The sequence below is a fragment of the Magnolia sinica genome, chromosome 8 (genome assembly GCF_029962835.1).
Source record: "Magnolia sinica isolate HGM2019 chromosome 8, MsV1, whole genome shotgun sequence".
NCBI classification, from domain to species: Eukaryota; Viridiplantae; Streptophyta; class Magnoliopsida; order Magnoliales; family Magnoliaceae; genus Magnolia; species Magnolia sinica.
The window spans coordinates 90,189,224-90,204,995 of NC_080580.1; the positions used below are offsets into that span (position 1 = coordinate 90,189,224).

The 15,772-nt window shown below is 41.7% G+C and overlaps 1 protein-coding gene across 2 annotated transcripts; it reads right to left on the bottom strand.

The window, feature by feature from the left end:
• Positions 1 to 1,715: 1,715 nt before the first annotated feature.
• LOC131253665 (BTB/POZ domain-containing protein At3g08570) lies at positions 1,716 to 13,764 on the bottom strand. Of its 2 annotated transcripts, XM_058254764.1 has the most exons (4): positions 13,656 to 13,764; positions 9,740 to 9,806; positions 3,189 to 4,349; positions 1,716 to 2,451 (listed from the first exon to the last, which is right to left on the bottom strand). In XM_058254764.1, the coding sequence occupies exons 1-4, from the start codon at positions 13,727 to 13,729 to the stop codon at positions 1,936 to 1,938; spliced, it is 1,818 nt and encodes a 605-aa protein (XP_058110747.1). In that variant the 5' UTR covers positions 13,730 to 13,764; the 3' UTR covers positions 1,716 to 1,935. The 2 variants fall into 2 exon arrangements, with proteins under 2 accessions (XP_058110747.1, XP_058110748.1); XM_058254765.1 differs by lacking the exon at positions 9,740 to 9,806 and having other exon boundaries at positions 13,656 to 13,747.
• Between the last annotated feature and the right edge of the window lie 2,008 nt (positions 13,765 to 15,772).

Consider the following 15,772-nt stretch of genomic DNA (forward strand, 5'->3'; position numbering starts at 1 on the left):
CCTTGAATTTCACAGGAGCACACCTGAGTCTCTAAACAGCCTTAATATTGTCCTTGACCCTTCATCTGGACTGCATGAAGTGCCTGAACGGCCTTGATTATATGTACATAACATGGTGGGTCCCTGCACTAATCAACGGTGGGTGTTCCTTCTCAGCATGTTCCCTGTGCTGTGTGGCCCATCTGAGTTTTGGTTGGGCTGATTTTGAGGCTCTGGAGGTTTTCTGAGGGGACGCATTTTATGTACAGGTTGGATTCCATGAACACATCACCGGCCCCACATCTACTCAGTACCACCATATCCCTGGAGAAAAAATCACACTGGTCCACTCATGAGTTGCCCACACATGTGGAATGTAGACCAGTGATCTGATTTTTGGGTTAAGGTAGGGTTACATCTCCCAGCTGATGAATGGCTGGGATCTCATACAGGCCTTCCACGTTCAAATGTGCTGGGAGGTCTCCTCTTCAATCTACCTTCTAATCTGTTCTTGAGTCTGCTAATGGGCTGAAGTGGGACCCACCCCAACTCAACTTATTTAAAGAGTACTCCAGCAAATTTATTTTCCTAGAGAGCTAGCTTAGCCCCGGCCACAGCTTATAGGCTGGGGCCCACATGTCATGGAGAGTTATTAACTCCGGATGCATATGACACTTGATGCAACCACTTGGTAACGGTACGCATGAAATACATTAAATCCTAAAATCATATTGGCCAAACAACCCTGACCTATGATTCATATGCACTTGTTTGTGGAAATAGGGCAGTTGGAAAATTTTCATTTTAACCGTCCAATAAATTTCACCAATCGGATTATCAGATAATCAAATGAGCTTAACCTGGATACGGTTTTTGGCCACTTTTATTTGATGTTTGCAATTTCCAAGTGACTGCGTATCATCCATCACACTCTACCAGAGCATCAAAGTTTTTCTCCTCTTGCGAGGGATCCAGCTTGCGCTAGAGTACCGTTCAGAGAATGCATTGACAGCATAAAGTCGGGCTATGTATTGATCAATCTGGACCATCCAACTGGTAAGCCACCTAATGGATAGGCCGATGGTAAACGGAATCTAAAGAGACCATTTCAGATTGATCCACAAAATACTTCCTGGACACCTGTTCTAGACTTTTACTTAATTGTCCAAAAATGGGCAGATCAGATGATTTTGAGCATCAAAACCACAACACTTTCTATGGTCCACTTCCTGCATGGCACAGATCTATGCATGCCTCACAAGAGTCTACAGGGTTGAGACCGTCCATTAAATAATGGGGACGGCCTGATTAGACAATCCTGAACTAGAATTGATGGAAATTTATTGAATCCAGACCGCCCATATTTTCCACTTTAACCGTCCAGATGTCCCCCCCAATCAACCAGTTACTATCTTGTGCTCATTGAATTTATGATATGGCCATCTAGTCGGGCTCATGGTCTGGACCCCATTTTGGTGGGATTCCAACTTGAGGTGCGTTTGGATGTACCCCAAATCGCAGGCGGATGGACATTTCAGTGGAAGGGATGCTCATCCATTCCACCATGGGTTGGGGTGGCCCACAAATCTGGGAAGATAGTTTCCTGTAGTTCCCATTTTCCCTGTCCTAAATCAGTATCCTGAACGTTTCAGGCCCAACCTGAAACAACAGATATCTATCAATCCTGTCCACCCAGCTTTCCGGGTACATCCAAACACAGCCAACAACTTCCAACAGGACTCAACTGTCATCCACATGATTACCATTTCACTTTTAAAATTACAACAGAGATACACAGAAAGATCTACGACTCCCGCATCGCCGCCGCCGCTACCTCCGAGAACCTATTCCCAAAGCTAGTTAGTACTAAATAAAAAACACTGCTTAATCAAAAGGCTAAAATTCTCACTACAAACAATACATTCGTGCCCGAAAATGAAATTCAAGTGGGCAATCTCACGATGTGGAATGCCTCCGCCTCCTGCCACTCTTCCCCTCAGAACCCTGACCCTTCCTCGTGCACTTGGGCCGCTTCCCTGCCACAGGCCTGCCGAAGATCCCAAACCCCCTTGACAGAGATGATAGAAATGTTTTCCCCTCCCCAGGCTTCCCCATCATCCCCTGCTTCATGAACACTTGCTCCTTCTCCAGCTCACTGAGCCGGACCCGCATCCTCGATATCTCGAGCTTCAGCTCGCGGTTCTCCCGCCGCAGGGACGCATAGTTGTCGCGTGGGGACATGGCTGCGCTGGGGACCCCGCTGCTCATCCTCTGCGATAGGAAACCATCGCCAGAGCTCCCGCCGAGGGCATTCTTGAGGCGAAGCTGCTCGAAGTAGAGGATACGGATCGCCATCTGGACAGGGAGGCGCTCATTCTGGGCTGCATGGCTGGACGCCTCTTGCGAGAGCTTCTGGCAGTCAATGAGCTTGCAGAGCTTCTTGCATTCCAGCTCAGTCATAGACGGATGCGCCTGATGGAAAAAACAAAAAAAGAAGCAACTAAGAATCAGTTATCAAAATACTCACAATAGAGAAAATTTACTAGCATTGCCCATGTGTGTTGTTACAATCGCATTCTGGAATGTTCATCCAGTGGGCACTGCAGTGTCCCCATAGGAAAATTCATCGTTCATCAAAATCCTCACTATCCTAACAGAAAGGTGTTGGAAAGTAGAAACTGTTTCTAACCATCCTCTGTTTGGATGGTGAAGACTAGAGCTCTGAACGGTGCATTGTTTTTTCTAGGGGCGTATTGTTTTTTGCTAGGTGGCCCATCCACAGTGGATCCCATAAGAAGAGTGGCCCAGATCACCATATGGCAAGGGATTAGACGGTGAGCAACAACAGCAAATCTCATTAAGAAATGTGCTATAGGAAACAAAATTACAGAGAAATTGGCAAAATTTTCTCTTAGGTAGGGATGATTTGCCTTCACGGCACTTTGAGGTCCATTTCCCTAAGGCCCATCCATGTGGGACCCACACAGCTTCATGGTCAGACAACCCAGACCTTTGGATGGCCTGACCGTCAATGGGAGCCTGCTTCAACAGTAATATTCTCCGATCAATGTTATATTCATAATAGTTGTCCAGATGTATGGTCTGGATCATCAGTCCATGAAGTCGCATGGACCCCATCTCAGAAAAACGAGCAATAGACCTCAAGTACGTCGCACTGTCAGTCTTTATATAAATTTCAGCATAATTACCTTTAAGTATATATCAACAGCCCTGTAGAGGCCATCATCAACCACACGGGCATAATCCGGCAGGAGCTCAATGATAGCCATGAACTTTTGCAACTTCAGATAAGGATCAGGCGCAATTTCCGCAAGATACCCATCAATCAGACGGCCGACCTTCAAAACAGAAGCATGGCTCGGAGACTCCAGACCTTCAGATTCGTAACCATACTGTGACGATTCTTCGGGCTCTTCCTCTTCAATCCGTTGCAGAAAATTCACCAGTATGCGATGGACAGTATCCACATCAAACAGAGAATCTCCTGACTGCAATGAAGGGATTAGCAGATCATCAAGCGACACCATTTCCAGCTGCAATCCAATTCTCCTCTCCAGTTCAAGTCTGCAAGCAACGGAGGTATCCAAGACAATCGCCATCTTCAGCATTCCGAACAGAAATGTCAACGGGACAGATTTCTCTATCGGCAAAAGACTAACGAGGATCTCCAGAACCACTCGCTGTTCATTTTCCACATCCATCCCAGCATTCGTTTTCATCCTTGCTGGCTCCCATGCCTGACGTTTTCCAATACCTTTCAAGGAGCTCTGGGCGAAATGAATCAAAGACGCTGTAATGCTGTCTGATCGAACACCCGTCTTTCTCATGGCCGTGATCACTCGCTGATAAAGATCTATCCTCAGAACAGAGAGATCCTCAACCCACCATTCTCCAAAATCCGTCTTCAATTTCCCAGACCCACCATTGCACTCCAGTCGAGACAAGCCAGAGACCAACTGCTCCTTGCTAGCATTCATCGCAATTGCATCCACACATCTGTCGAGGATACCCACTTCGTCTGCAATAGGAAGCAGACTCTCGCAGGTCGACAGAACTTCCACTGATTTCTCAAGGCTTGGCATGACTATCTCATTCAAGTAGGTTTCCGTCCTGGCGATGAGGTTTTCTTCTCTGTAATCTTCGGTCATCTCCAGGTATTCAGCAGCACAACGAAGGGGAGCCACATTCACAGTAGTGATCTCAAAGTTTGTGCCATAACAGAACTTGGCCGCAAGTTCAAAGGTTTGCGGCCCACCTGGTACGTTGAGAAGCTCCAGCATTGATAGGTCTGTATCACGGGAATCCGCCACCATTTTTCGGATCTTTCCACTCCGGGAGACCAGAGGAAACTTCATGAAAACAAGGCCAAAATTCAAATAATTGCAAAGGTTTTGGAAATTTAAAAAATAATAAAATAAAAAAATAAAAAAATTTTAAAAATGATGTGCAAAAACAATTGTTGAAGTAGACCTAAAAAAAAAAATCAATTATTCAACATGTGGACATCAGAAACTGATTGGAAAAAGATACAAGATGAGCTCCAAGATCAATACAAGATTATTATGAAATCGCATACCTGTGAAGGGTTGGACTAGGTTGATAGTTCATGGCAATTTTCTAAGCTGTGGTCACTCATCCACTGTATATGTGGCACGCAAGTCCATCGATTCAAGGTCTAGACTCCCATGTTAGTTTTGCACCATTTAAAAGATGGTGGTGACTCATCCTCCTCTCAGAGAGAGAGAGAGAGAGAGAGAGAGGGATCCTCCTTTCATGTGACACTGATGTACAGCCATCCAGACCACCCAATTTGTTTGTCCCATTGTGGATGCAGTATATCTCTAAGACTAAGGGTGGCAATGAGCCAGGTTTATGCCGGGTCGGGCTAGGCCCAGGCCCAGCCTGACACTTAAGACCCAAGGCCAGAGCCTGGCCCTGGACCAAGCCCGAGCCCGAAAAATTGGTTTGGGCTCGGGCCTGACTCAACCCTGGTTTGTATTTGGTATTAAGAGAGACAACAAAATCAGTGTTATATAAACATGCTTGAATGACTTGACACTGAATTCCAACCTCAAAACCAAATAGCTGAAAAAGAAAAGGTGGAAATGTTCATGACAAGAAATCTCACAAATTCTAGACCTTTATTTGTGGTGTGATTGACAACAGGCAAAACAAAACGAAACAAATTGCACCTTTGCAATAGATGTTACTACTGCAATCAATTCTGTATCCTATACCAAACAGATCCTGGGGGATCACTTTTGTCAACATGATCTCATCATGACTCATGAATGATTGACTAGGTCAATGAAACAGGTATCAAAATACCAAATCCATTCTCTATGGAATCTATAGAAGGCAAGTAAAGTTCCTGAAAATATCCGAATACTTATTCTTCCTCTGTAAGGAATTCTTCCAAGAACTCCAGACCTAATCCTTTCAAAAAATGGCACCCTTCATGTTTATGAGCCAAGGTTATAGCACAGAAAGGTCACACTGTCATGATTCTAGAACTTAGCAACTAGAATGCCAGTAAGCTTGAGGCAGCCTAGGAGAGGCAACAAAAGGTATAAAAGAAGCTATGGCCCAATAGCCTAGAAATCACAAGATTCAAAAGCGAAATGACCTAAGTAGAGGATTTGTGCTATATTTTGGACTGTTGACTGGCAGCATTTGAAGAAGTATTCTTCACTCTTCAGTCTTAAAGCACCCAAGATGAGATCTCACAGCCATATCAATTCTTTATACCCTAAAGTGGTAGTAATTGTAGGTTCCAATGCCTCAGCTACAAAGGAAAACATTCTTGCTTCCATATCATCCGCTACATAATAAGTCTAACCAGGCATGGAACCTCAAGTCGTCACTGCTCTAGAGGAACAAAACCGGGCGTAGCTTACTTTCCTTTTTTCTTTTTCTTTTTAATATCTTAAATCCTAAAGCCAAACTGTAAAATGGCCAATAGACTCAATCTTCCAATATTTCTTTCTGAACCAAGCTGAAAATACCTAAGATGAATTCCAAGTTCTAAGCTTCCCTACATATCTTCCATTTCTTTCACGAGGGTTTGGGTCGATAGTTCTTCAAAGATCCAGTAGAATATCCCTTTTTTGCAGAAAGCAACTCCCAGCCTCCCAGGACATAATGAAGATATTGGGGACAAAGTGGCAACCCGAGGGGAAAGCACCTTGAGCTCCCAAAGAAACCAATTAGAGAGAGAAGTACAGTGATCAAGAAAAAAAGGTGAAGAGAAATGCTGAAGTGATTCACACAAGGAGATGCTTAAGAGGCAATTCACAGAACATGTACCAATTTTGCAGCCTTGTGTGAGATCCAGGCCACTCATCTTATCTATCTTGTTGTGAACATACTCTAATCCAAAAGGCAAAAATCAATGATGCAACCAACTGGCCACGCAAGCCAATTGATCAATATTTGCAGAAAAGGCCCACATCTCACGCATGCCTGCTCTACACGTGTGCACAAGAAAAATAGCCCACTTTCCATTTTAAAGCAAATTTCTACATTAGGGAGCATCCTTACTTTCTATTTCTTTTAAATCTTTACATTAGATAGTTTCCTTTGATATATTTATATTAGGCAAGAAGTAATCTTAGATTATTCTTATTTAAGTAACTCTTATTTAAGTGGTTTCTTATTTAGGTAGTTTCCTATTTTCTCATATCTTGGCTTGCTAGGAAATCTATTTTTAGATTTCATAGCTTCTATTATATATTGTAAGGAGTGATTATAAATAAGGCCTATGGCCTGTGGAATAAGACAAGTTGAATAATATACTCTTTTGTGAAAATTATCTTATTTTCTCTATGGTAGTTATTGCCGGGGGGAAAGTGATCTCTAGTTTAAGACTAGAGGACTGTTGAGCTTGCTCACAATCTTGCTTCTGCGGTCTCTAGCATTCGGCTAGAGGATTGTTGGGTCCTTTTCCACAATCTCTTTATTCTTTTCTTTGATCTATTTGCTTCCCATTTCGGGGTTTGGATAAATCAAGTTGGTCTACATGTGCAACATGTCTTACCAATGGACGTCTTTTTTTTCTAATCATCCATCAAAATACATTTGTGGTTCACCCAAACTCTCCCAATGTGAGTTTCTGAGCTCTCATAGCCAGTCCCAATATGAGATTTTGAGGAGAGTGTAAGCAAAGAAGCTAGTTCAAGAAAATAGGATTTGTCTTGCCATATAGAATAAGAAACTTTGAAAATAAGAGTATCAAGTTAGTGGATACAGTGAAGCAAATAAAAGTTAACATAACTTATGTACAGGAGACAAAGCAGAAGGAAAATAAAAAATAAAAAATCAATGGATATTGATGGATAAAAACTTTAGCATATATTGAGTATCAACATTCAGAAAAGAAACACGACTATTCCCCATATTTGTCTCATGTGCTTGCAGGATTTGGAATTCGTTGATCATTTGTTTATGCATTGTGCCTTTTACCAAAGCAATGTGGGATCAATTCTTCAGTCTTTTTCAATGTAGCCGGGTGTGGGTGATGCCTGATTCAATTGACGCTCTCCTTTTGGCTTGGCATGGAGGTATTGGTTAAGCGACTGTGCAATTTGGCAGAGTGGAACAATGGATGTTTTCAGAATCGATTTAGGTTACTGAATGAGGTTAGAAGGGCTAAGCTAGATGTTATGGCTTGTGCCTTTTATATAAAGTCCCTAGCAGATTGTACTCAGGCCTCTTCAGCCTCATGGTCTTGCTTTTGTAATTTTGGTGTAGATATCCCATCTATGCCTTTCTAATAAAAAATCCGTTACATGAGGATAGGATTCATGTAGCCAACACCAATTAGTTGAAATAAAGTTTGGATGATGATGATGATTTGTGATTCGCCCACTGAGCAGACCAGCCCAATTCTGGGCCAATGTGTTCACAATGGGACTCATTACCACTTCATGAATGGTCCAAATTTCACGCAAATGTACCGGATCAGCATATGTGCCATGAATCAACTTTACCATTGAACTTTTCGAAGACCAAAGGTTTTTGCTTCCATTATCAATCTTTTTTACTACCTCTATATGCATCACTTCTAATTCAATCTTCAATGCTAGACCACCATCCATATCGCAGGCCATCAAAGTTATAATCCAAAATTTCCCTTCTGAATCCAAATGCCAACAGTCTTTCCCAAAAGTGGCCTAATGTCACAAAAGGCCTCAAAATTTTCTCATAATTGTAAAGTGAATTGCATCAGATGATGGGACAAAAATCCTGAATCCTGCAAGTGAAATGGATTTTATGATGCAGTAGTAATTGGTCATGGCCTTGGAAGGAGCAGAATGGCTGTCCCCAAAAATTAAAAAATTTGCCTGTCTTCACTTCAAAAGCCCATGCACCTCAATCTATGAAGAGTTATTCAAATTTCATAAAAAGGCAACAAGGTATCATGACATTCAGTTGTCACTATCCATGCAACCATTACAAGCCACCAGGATATTATCTATAATTAGAACAATGAAGTATCATACAATTCTTGGCCCAAACACTCTAAGGTATGCTCAAGTTTTCAGTTTCGAAGGGTGACAACGCTCTTGGTTTAGTGATCTATGTTTTTGATATAATGGACCACGTATGGATGGTCCATGTACCAAAAGTTTCCAAATTGGAATAGCCTAGTCATTAAATTTTCAGTCCTTCGGTTGAATGCCAAAAATTGTTGTATTTTCTTCCTTAATCATCTATTGTTGGATACATGGAATGGTTACGGTTTCCCATGTCAGGGATTTTTTGGACATGAGCCGCCCAATGTGAAACCAATCTTTCTTTCTTTTTCTTTTTTTTTTGAAACTTGAAACCAATCATATTTGTAGAGACGAATGACCAATGGCTGGCAGGAGTTCGTGCAAGTCTATGGAGAAGGGAAGGGAGAATTCATTGTTCAAGCAGCCCCCACGTTCAATGATTTGATTGGGAATAGTCTGCCACTGTTAAGACTTTCATAGGGGCATTGGACCGAAGCAAGCATTGACAATCCCAGCTCCCCTTCGCTGGGTTCCACCAAATAATGCTGGGAATTCAATGCCATTTTCAGATCCTCCGAGTGCAAAAACTAGCAGAAGAGATTGTGGTTCCATACACAGATTGATATGGATGCCAAACGGTACCTCGACCAGAATCCTTTCCAACAAAGTGTTTAGCCCGTTGTAAGGTTCGTAGCCTCTATAGTAAGCACCTTTAAGTGGCATACCGTCTTAAGTCATATATATATATGTGTGTGTGTGTGTGTGTGTGTGTGTGTGTGCCAGTTGACACCAGTGGAGGGAACAGAAGCATAGGTATAAAGGTGGGAGGGATGGAGCCTCTATAGTAAGCACCTTTAAGTGGCATACCGTCGAAGTCATATATATATATATGCCAGTTGACACCAGAGGAGGGAATAGAAGCATAGGTATAAAGGTGGGAGGGATGGGAGAGCAACTGGCTTGGGTCAAAGGCAATAACATCCGAGCAAGAGGCATTACAATAGAAATCAACACATTCTCTTTCCAAGGAAGGAACTGTGCATTCTTTACCTCCAGGGCATCGGAATAACATATGTTAGCTGATACAGTCGACGTGTCTTAGTTTCTAAACCATGGGTACCCACTCACATGAACTGATGACACGGACAATTTCTGAAACACTCAGGCCAAGCATTATACAAAAATAATGCACAGATTGAATGAAAGCTCAGTTCATAATGTTTAGAATGAGATATCTTCTTCACCTTATGTAATAAGAAGGATTGGCCATCAACATCAACTGTTATATCCCCTGCAACATCTGAAAAGATCCTGCATATGAATGGAGACAACTTTTAATAGATAGACAAGCAATGCATGAAAAAGGGATTTCTGCATATGCATATCCCCTGCCTGCTTTTAACGTATTGGTAGTCACCAGCCCTTTAGTTAAAAGTAACTTTCAAACAACCCCCCACCAAAAAAAAACAAAACAAAAAAACAAAGAGTTCAAATTCTGTCCGGGAGGAATCTAGTGGTGGCTATATTTTTGGAAATGATGATAGTGACCTCCAAAATGCCTACCCTTAAAATCAGCAAAATTAACATAATTGCCCTAGATGTCATCAATATGGATTTAAGTGTGGTAATAGCATTATGCATGTTGGTGTATGGAAGTTTAAATTTTGTCTTGAAGGAATCTGGTGGCAGTTATATTTCAGAAACGGTTATACTACCCTCCGACTAAGTCTAGCCTTAAAATTAGTCAAATTACAACACTGCCCTAGATATCATTAATACGAAGTATGTGGTAATAACACAATGTATGTTTGTGCATAAACATTCTGTGCACTCCCCTCATGGTACAGGGGCAAAACACATTGTTGATCAGGACTGTTGATCTAATGGGCCACTGTCTGTATGGGCTATGAGCAAAAAATTACAAGGATTAGTCACGTCCAACCATCCAGTTGTTGTGAGTTTTGTTAGTTGAGTGCAGCCCACTGCTTTAACTGCTGTGGTTGCAGGCCACTGATATGCTACCACAACCCAATCATATTGTTTTTTTGTGACTTGGCCTATCCATGTAGTGGCCTAGCAAGACGACAATCCTGATCACTAGACATGCCTGCCATGCGTACCATCACATGAGCAAAGAAGTGCATCAAACTTCTATGCTATAATCTTTGCACTCTCATTGAATGTGGACCATGGCTGTCTTTCTCCCTGTAATAGTTTATTGGTAGGCCAACAGTTGAAAGGTTGTGATTGCTTATCAAGGAGGTTTTGGGACATCAAAATCAACTATTGGACGAAACAGAACAGTGATCTTGATTATCAAATCACTGGCCCCACTTCTCATGATTAAAAAACCCCTACATGCTCTACAAAGACATGTCTTGTTCCATATCATTGCTCTTAAAGAGGAATACCAAGTACACCAGCTCATGAGAAGGACCGAGGCCTCTGCAGCACATTTCAATATGGCACATGCATTTATGATATGCAACATTCATCAGGTTATCATGAACATGCCCTGGCTCAAAAATCAGGAAAGTCCATTCATTCATCCAGTAGATCACATTTATACACTGGATATGGAACTGGGGATTTTATTTTTTTTTCAATTGAATGTGAACTGTTGCTACCATCTTCCTGTAGACCACGAATTGAAAGGTTACGCTTGTGATTGGAGTTTTAAGTTTTGGGAGAGTAAGATGCAAGTTCGCAATTGATCTGTTAATTGACTAAAGTGATTAGCTTGTTCAAGCCAATTAGAACCCACTTCTTAAAACAGATTAAAGTTTATTTTCTTCAAATGTTCATCCAGAGAAGTTGTAAGCCCTAAAGTTTCTTGGATCGAACAATAATATACCAAAGTATCTCGTAAGAATGATAGTTATTTTAGCCTGTTATGACCAATATCTTGCTAAGTATTAAAATTGTTTAATTAATTGTACCTAATAACATAATAATTACATTTAAAACTAAAATAAATATATTTATAGTAATTTTATATAATTATTTATTCAGTTTCTTTCCAAAAATACTGGTTGGTAAGCCGATATATCATCCAATAATCTCAGCTCCCAACACTTGATACATGTTATGAATATAGAGCTTTGCAAGCCCACGTGTGTATACAAGTCAGCTAATGCACAGCCACCACATGTGCCAGCATGAAAGATAGGTGCAATATCCAAGCCACCCATCAGAAGGACACCACCATGCAGAATCCCTATCTGAAGAATCAGGTATGTCCACTTGTCAGGTGGACCACACTTATCTAACAACCAAGTATGGTTGTGAAAAAAATCAGCTGAAGCTCCCTTGCCATCAAATTATTTCTAATAACATGATACACTTACTCAATGGACCATCTTTATCTTTGAACAGTAACATTTATATGGTGAGGTCCACCTGATGGCTTGTACGTTTCACCTGTCTGCCATGCTGGCACATGTGGTCATGTGTGCATTAGCTGACTTGTACACGTGGGCTTAGCAAAGCTCTAAGAATGTACACACTAAAAAAAATAATGAAATATTTTCTGTAACGGCTGATATCTCAGCTCATAACATATTCAATCAGGCCATAACGACCTGTCAGATGACTCAGATCAGTAATACAATTCCCTGTAAATGATATGTGTCGATGCATATTCATGACCCATTGGGGATGATTACATCATCGCCAAATGAATTTATCACAATATGCTCCTGACAGGAAACATAGACATTACTTGATGCACAACAGGTCATCAATGTGATTGCGCAGTCAGCAAATACAGACTGTCCATACAGTGGGTCCTACCATGGGTACCCCACTCTAAAAGCAATATCCAATTGAGCAATCCCATCCATCCAATCAATGGACCAATGTTTGAAGTATCACCTGAAACCGTTACACATCGCCCAATATGTACCGGTATTACCCTTAACGAAACGACAGCATTGGCCTGTACCTACACAGGTTGATACAATACCATATCGGGGTGAACGATACGTTTCTGGATACACTAATCTTAAACCTTGCAATGAACTTCTCCCCATCGCATGACAACCACTGACCACTGGTGCTTCAAAACATTTGTTGGAAGGCCATTCGACCGCTAAGATTGGCTGAAACTAATCAAGAAATCCCGTTCATTCAATAAATGGACCAATGTTTGAATTATCACCTGAAACCGTTATGCATCGCCCAATATGTACCAGTATCGCCCTTAACAATACAACTGCATTGGCCTGTACCTACACAGGGTGATACAAGAACATATCGGGGGTGAACGATACGTTACTGGATACACCAATCTTAAACCTTGCAATGAACTTCTCCCCATTGCATGACAACCACTGACCACTGGTGCTTCAAAACATTTGTTGGAAGGCCATCTGACCGCTAAGATTGGCTGAAACCGATCAAGCAATCCCTTCCATCCAATCAATGGACCAGTGTTTGAAGTATCGCCTGAAAACGTTACACATCACCCAATATGTACTGGTATCATCCATTAATGATACGATTGCATTGGCCTGTACCTACACGGTGATAGAAGACCATATCGGGGGTGAACGATACGTTACTGGATACACCAATCTCAAACCTTGCAATGAACTTCTTCCCATTGCATGACAACCACTGACCACTGGTGCTTCAAAACATTTGCTGGAAGGCCATCTGACCGCTAAGATTGCCTGATCAGCACAGTTTTCGTATTATGGTCCATCCACTGTGGGCCCACCAACAACTGTTTATACATCGCCATCCCCTGGAAATTTATAATTGCCATGGAAATAATTGAAAAAACAAAGTACAATATAAACCTTAGAAATCACATTTCTTCCTTAATAATAATAATAATAATATTTTTTTTAAAAAACCCATTAAAATCAGGAAATAGAATAAATACATATCTTTCTCATCATAAACCCTACAAGAAAAGATCCAGAAATTCAACGTGAAAAATGAAACTCATGCCACAAGAACAGATCAAAAGCTTCAAAACCCTAGATAAGGGTCTTGTTCAAAAAAAAATAAAATTTAAAATACTTTAAAAATGGCTGAAAATGCAGAAAATTGTGCAAAAAATCTGAAACAGGGAATACGATCTCTAAACAGATGAGGATTATTCCATCGAGTTTAAATAAATATTTTATTCCGAGAATCTAGGATTTCCCGTACCTTTTCGCGATGGAATTGCAGATATTCGCAGTTCCCGAGCGCTTGAAAGAAGGGAAAGGATTTTCAGACACCATTCCTGCGTTCTCTCGCTCCCACTGTCTGAAGTGAAAGGGAGCTGTTATGGAGGGAATATGAAGTGGATTTAAATTACAGGAATGCCACCGTCCTTTCAGTAAATTACGGGAATGCCATTGCGTCTACGGAGGTTTTTTGAGTAATGCCGACTATTCGCGCGAGGATAGATTCAAGGGGTGAATCGCGGTGCACGTGCAAAAGTGGAAAACGTGTGTGAGATCCGGGATTATGTACCACGTGGGCTATACGTGAACATGGGCTGTTGGAAGATGCATGATGATCTACTCATCAGGTGGGCCGTTGGCTTTTTTTCTTTCTAACAGTCCTTTTCCATCCTTATATCAAGCGAACGGTGAGGATCATACGTCCCCGCTGGAATTACCCATGATGTGCATGTTCAATCCAAACCATGCATCTGGTGACACTACACATGATAACCGTACATGCAAAGAATAATCCTGATCACTGTATCACATGAGATACACCACAGGCAGCAATGTACGATCAGGCCCTAAATGTATTAATAGGTTTGACACCGACTTTTGGTCTATCCCTTAGTCGTGGTGGGGCACACCTGATGAACGGTTTTGATGTAATATACGCGACAGGTGGACTCTACATTCCATAGAGCGGATTGGCCAGTGACCCTTTCACTTGCCAACGGCCAGTGGTCGATTCTACGTAGGCCTCATCACGATGCATGTATATCATACATGCGGTCTATCTTATTTTTTTGATCATTTTACTAAATAATGTTGAAAAATAAGGTATATCCAAATCTCAGTAGACCACCTTATAGGAAACAGTGTAAATTGAACATCCACCGTTAAAAACTTCTTGGGCCGTAAAAGTTTTAAATCAAGCCGATCTTTGTTTTTTCCCTACATCTAAGTTTGTGTGATCTAATAAAAAGATTGGATGTCAAATAAACATTACAGTGGGCTTTAAGAGGAGTTTAATGGTGGACATATAATAACTCCTGTTTTCCAGTAGTGTAGTCCACCTTAGATTTATATCCCTATCATTTTTGGTATCAAGCTCTAGAATGAGCTGTAAAAATGGATGGACGGCGTGGATAAAACATATACTTCTTAGTGGGACCCACGGAGCACCTACCACTAGCCAAACCGCCTCATGCATTCAATCCGTAAGTGTTGATGGTTTTCCTCACCCTCTCCGATGTTCCCATCGGCCCACCCAAGTTATGAATCAGAATAGATTTTCTCATCTACTCATAGCATGAGGTTGCTTCATCTAATGGATGGGTTGGATTGAGTCCCATACAGCTGCGAGCATGTGATGGTAACCCGTTTTGTATATCTTTAGGCAACAACCTTAAAGGTTATGATCTTCATATCCAGGATATTTTCTTATTGAGGCCCACCCATTGTGGGCGCCACATACCAATGGTACGGTTCACTTAGAAGTGGGCCCCACTAGTCAAAATTGAGGAACCGCTTGCACTCTGCGAGGAACGCGGATTGCGTCCACCCTGCAAGTCTCCAGCTGGTAACGGGCGGGAGCTTTGAGTGGCCACCGTGATGTATAGGTTTTATCTACACCGTCCATCCATTTTTTCGTAACATCTTCTGTTATAATGAAGAAATTTAGGAAGATCCAAGTCTCAAGTGGACCACACCATAATAAGTAGAGGTGATAATGATTCTCACCGTTGAACATTTTTTAAGGCCCACCATGATGTTTATTTTGCATCCACCCTCTTCCAAGTTACATATACCTGGATGAAGAGAAAACACAAATATCAGCTCCATCCAGAACCTCTGTGGCCACCAAGAAGTTTTCAACGGTAAGAGTTTAATCTCCACCGTGTAGTTCGGATCTGTCTTGAATCTGCCTCATTTTTGAACTTATAACCTAAAATGATACGAAAAAATGGAATGGACGGTGTGGATAAGACCCATACGTCATGGTGGCCACTCAAATCTCCTGCCCGTTCCCAGCTGGAGATGGGGATAGGGCTCTGCGAGGCCTCTCTACATTCGCGATGGGGCCTTTTGACCATTAAACCCCTGGTCTCATTT

Bases quoted from the DNA above. Each gene is read 5' to 3' on its own strand.
- LOC131253665 (XM_058254764.1), bottom strand. From the start codon at position 13,729: ATGGTGTCTGAAAATCCTTTCCCTTCTTTCAAGCGCTCGGGAACTGCG. The intron at 9,807-13,655 runs GTACGGGAAATC...ATTCATATGCAG, and splicing joins TGCAATTCCATCGCGAAAAG to GATCTTTTCAGATGTTGCAG. The intron at 2,452-3,188 runs GTAATTATGCTG...TTTTTCCATCAG, and splicing joins CTGTTGATATATACTTAAAG to GCGCATCCGTCTATGACTGA.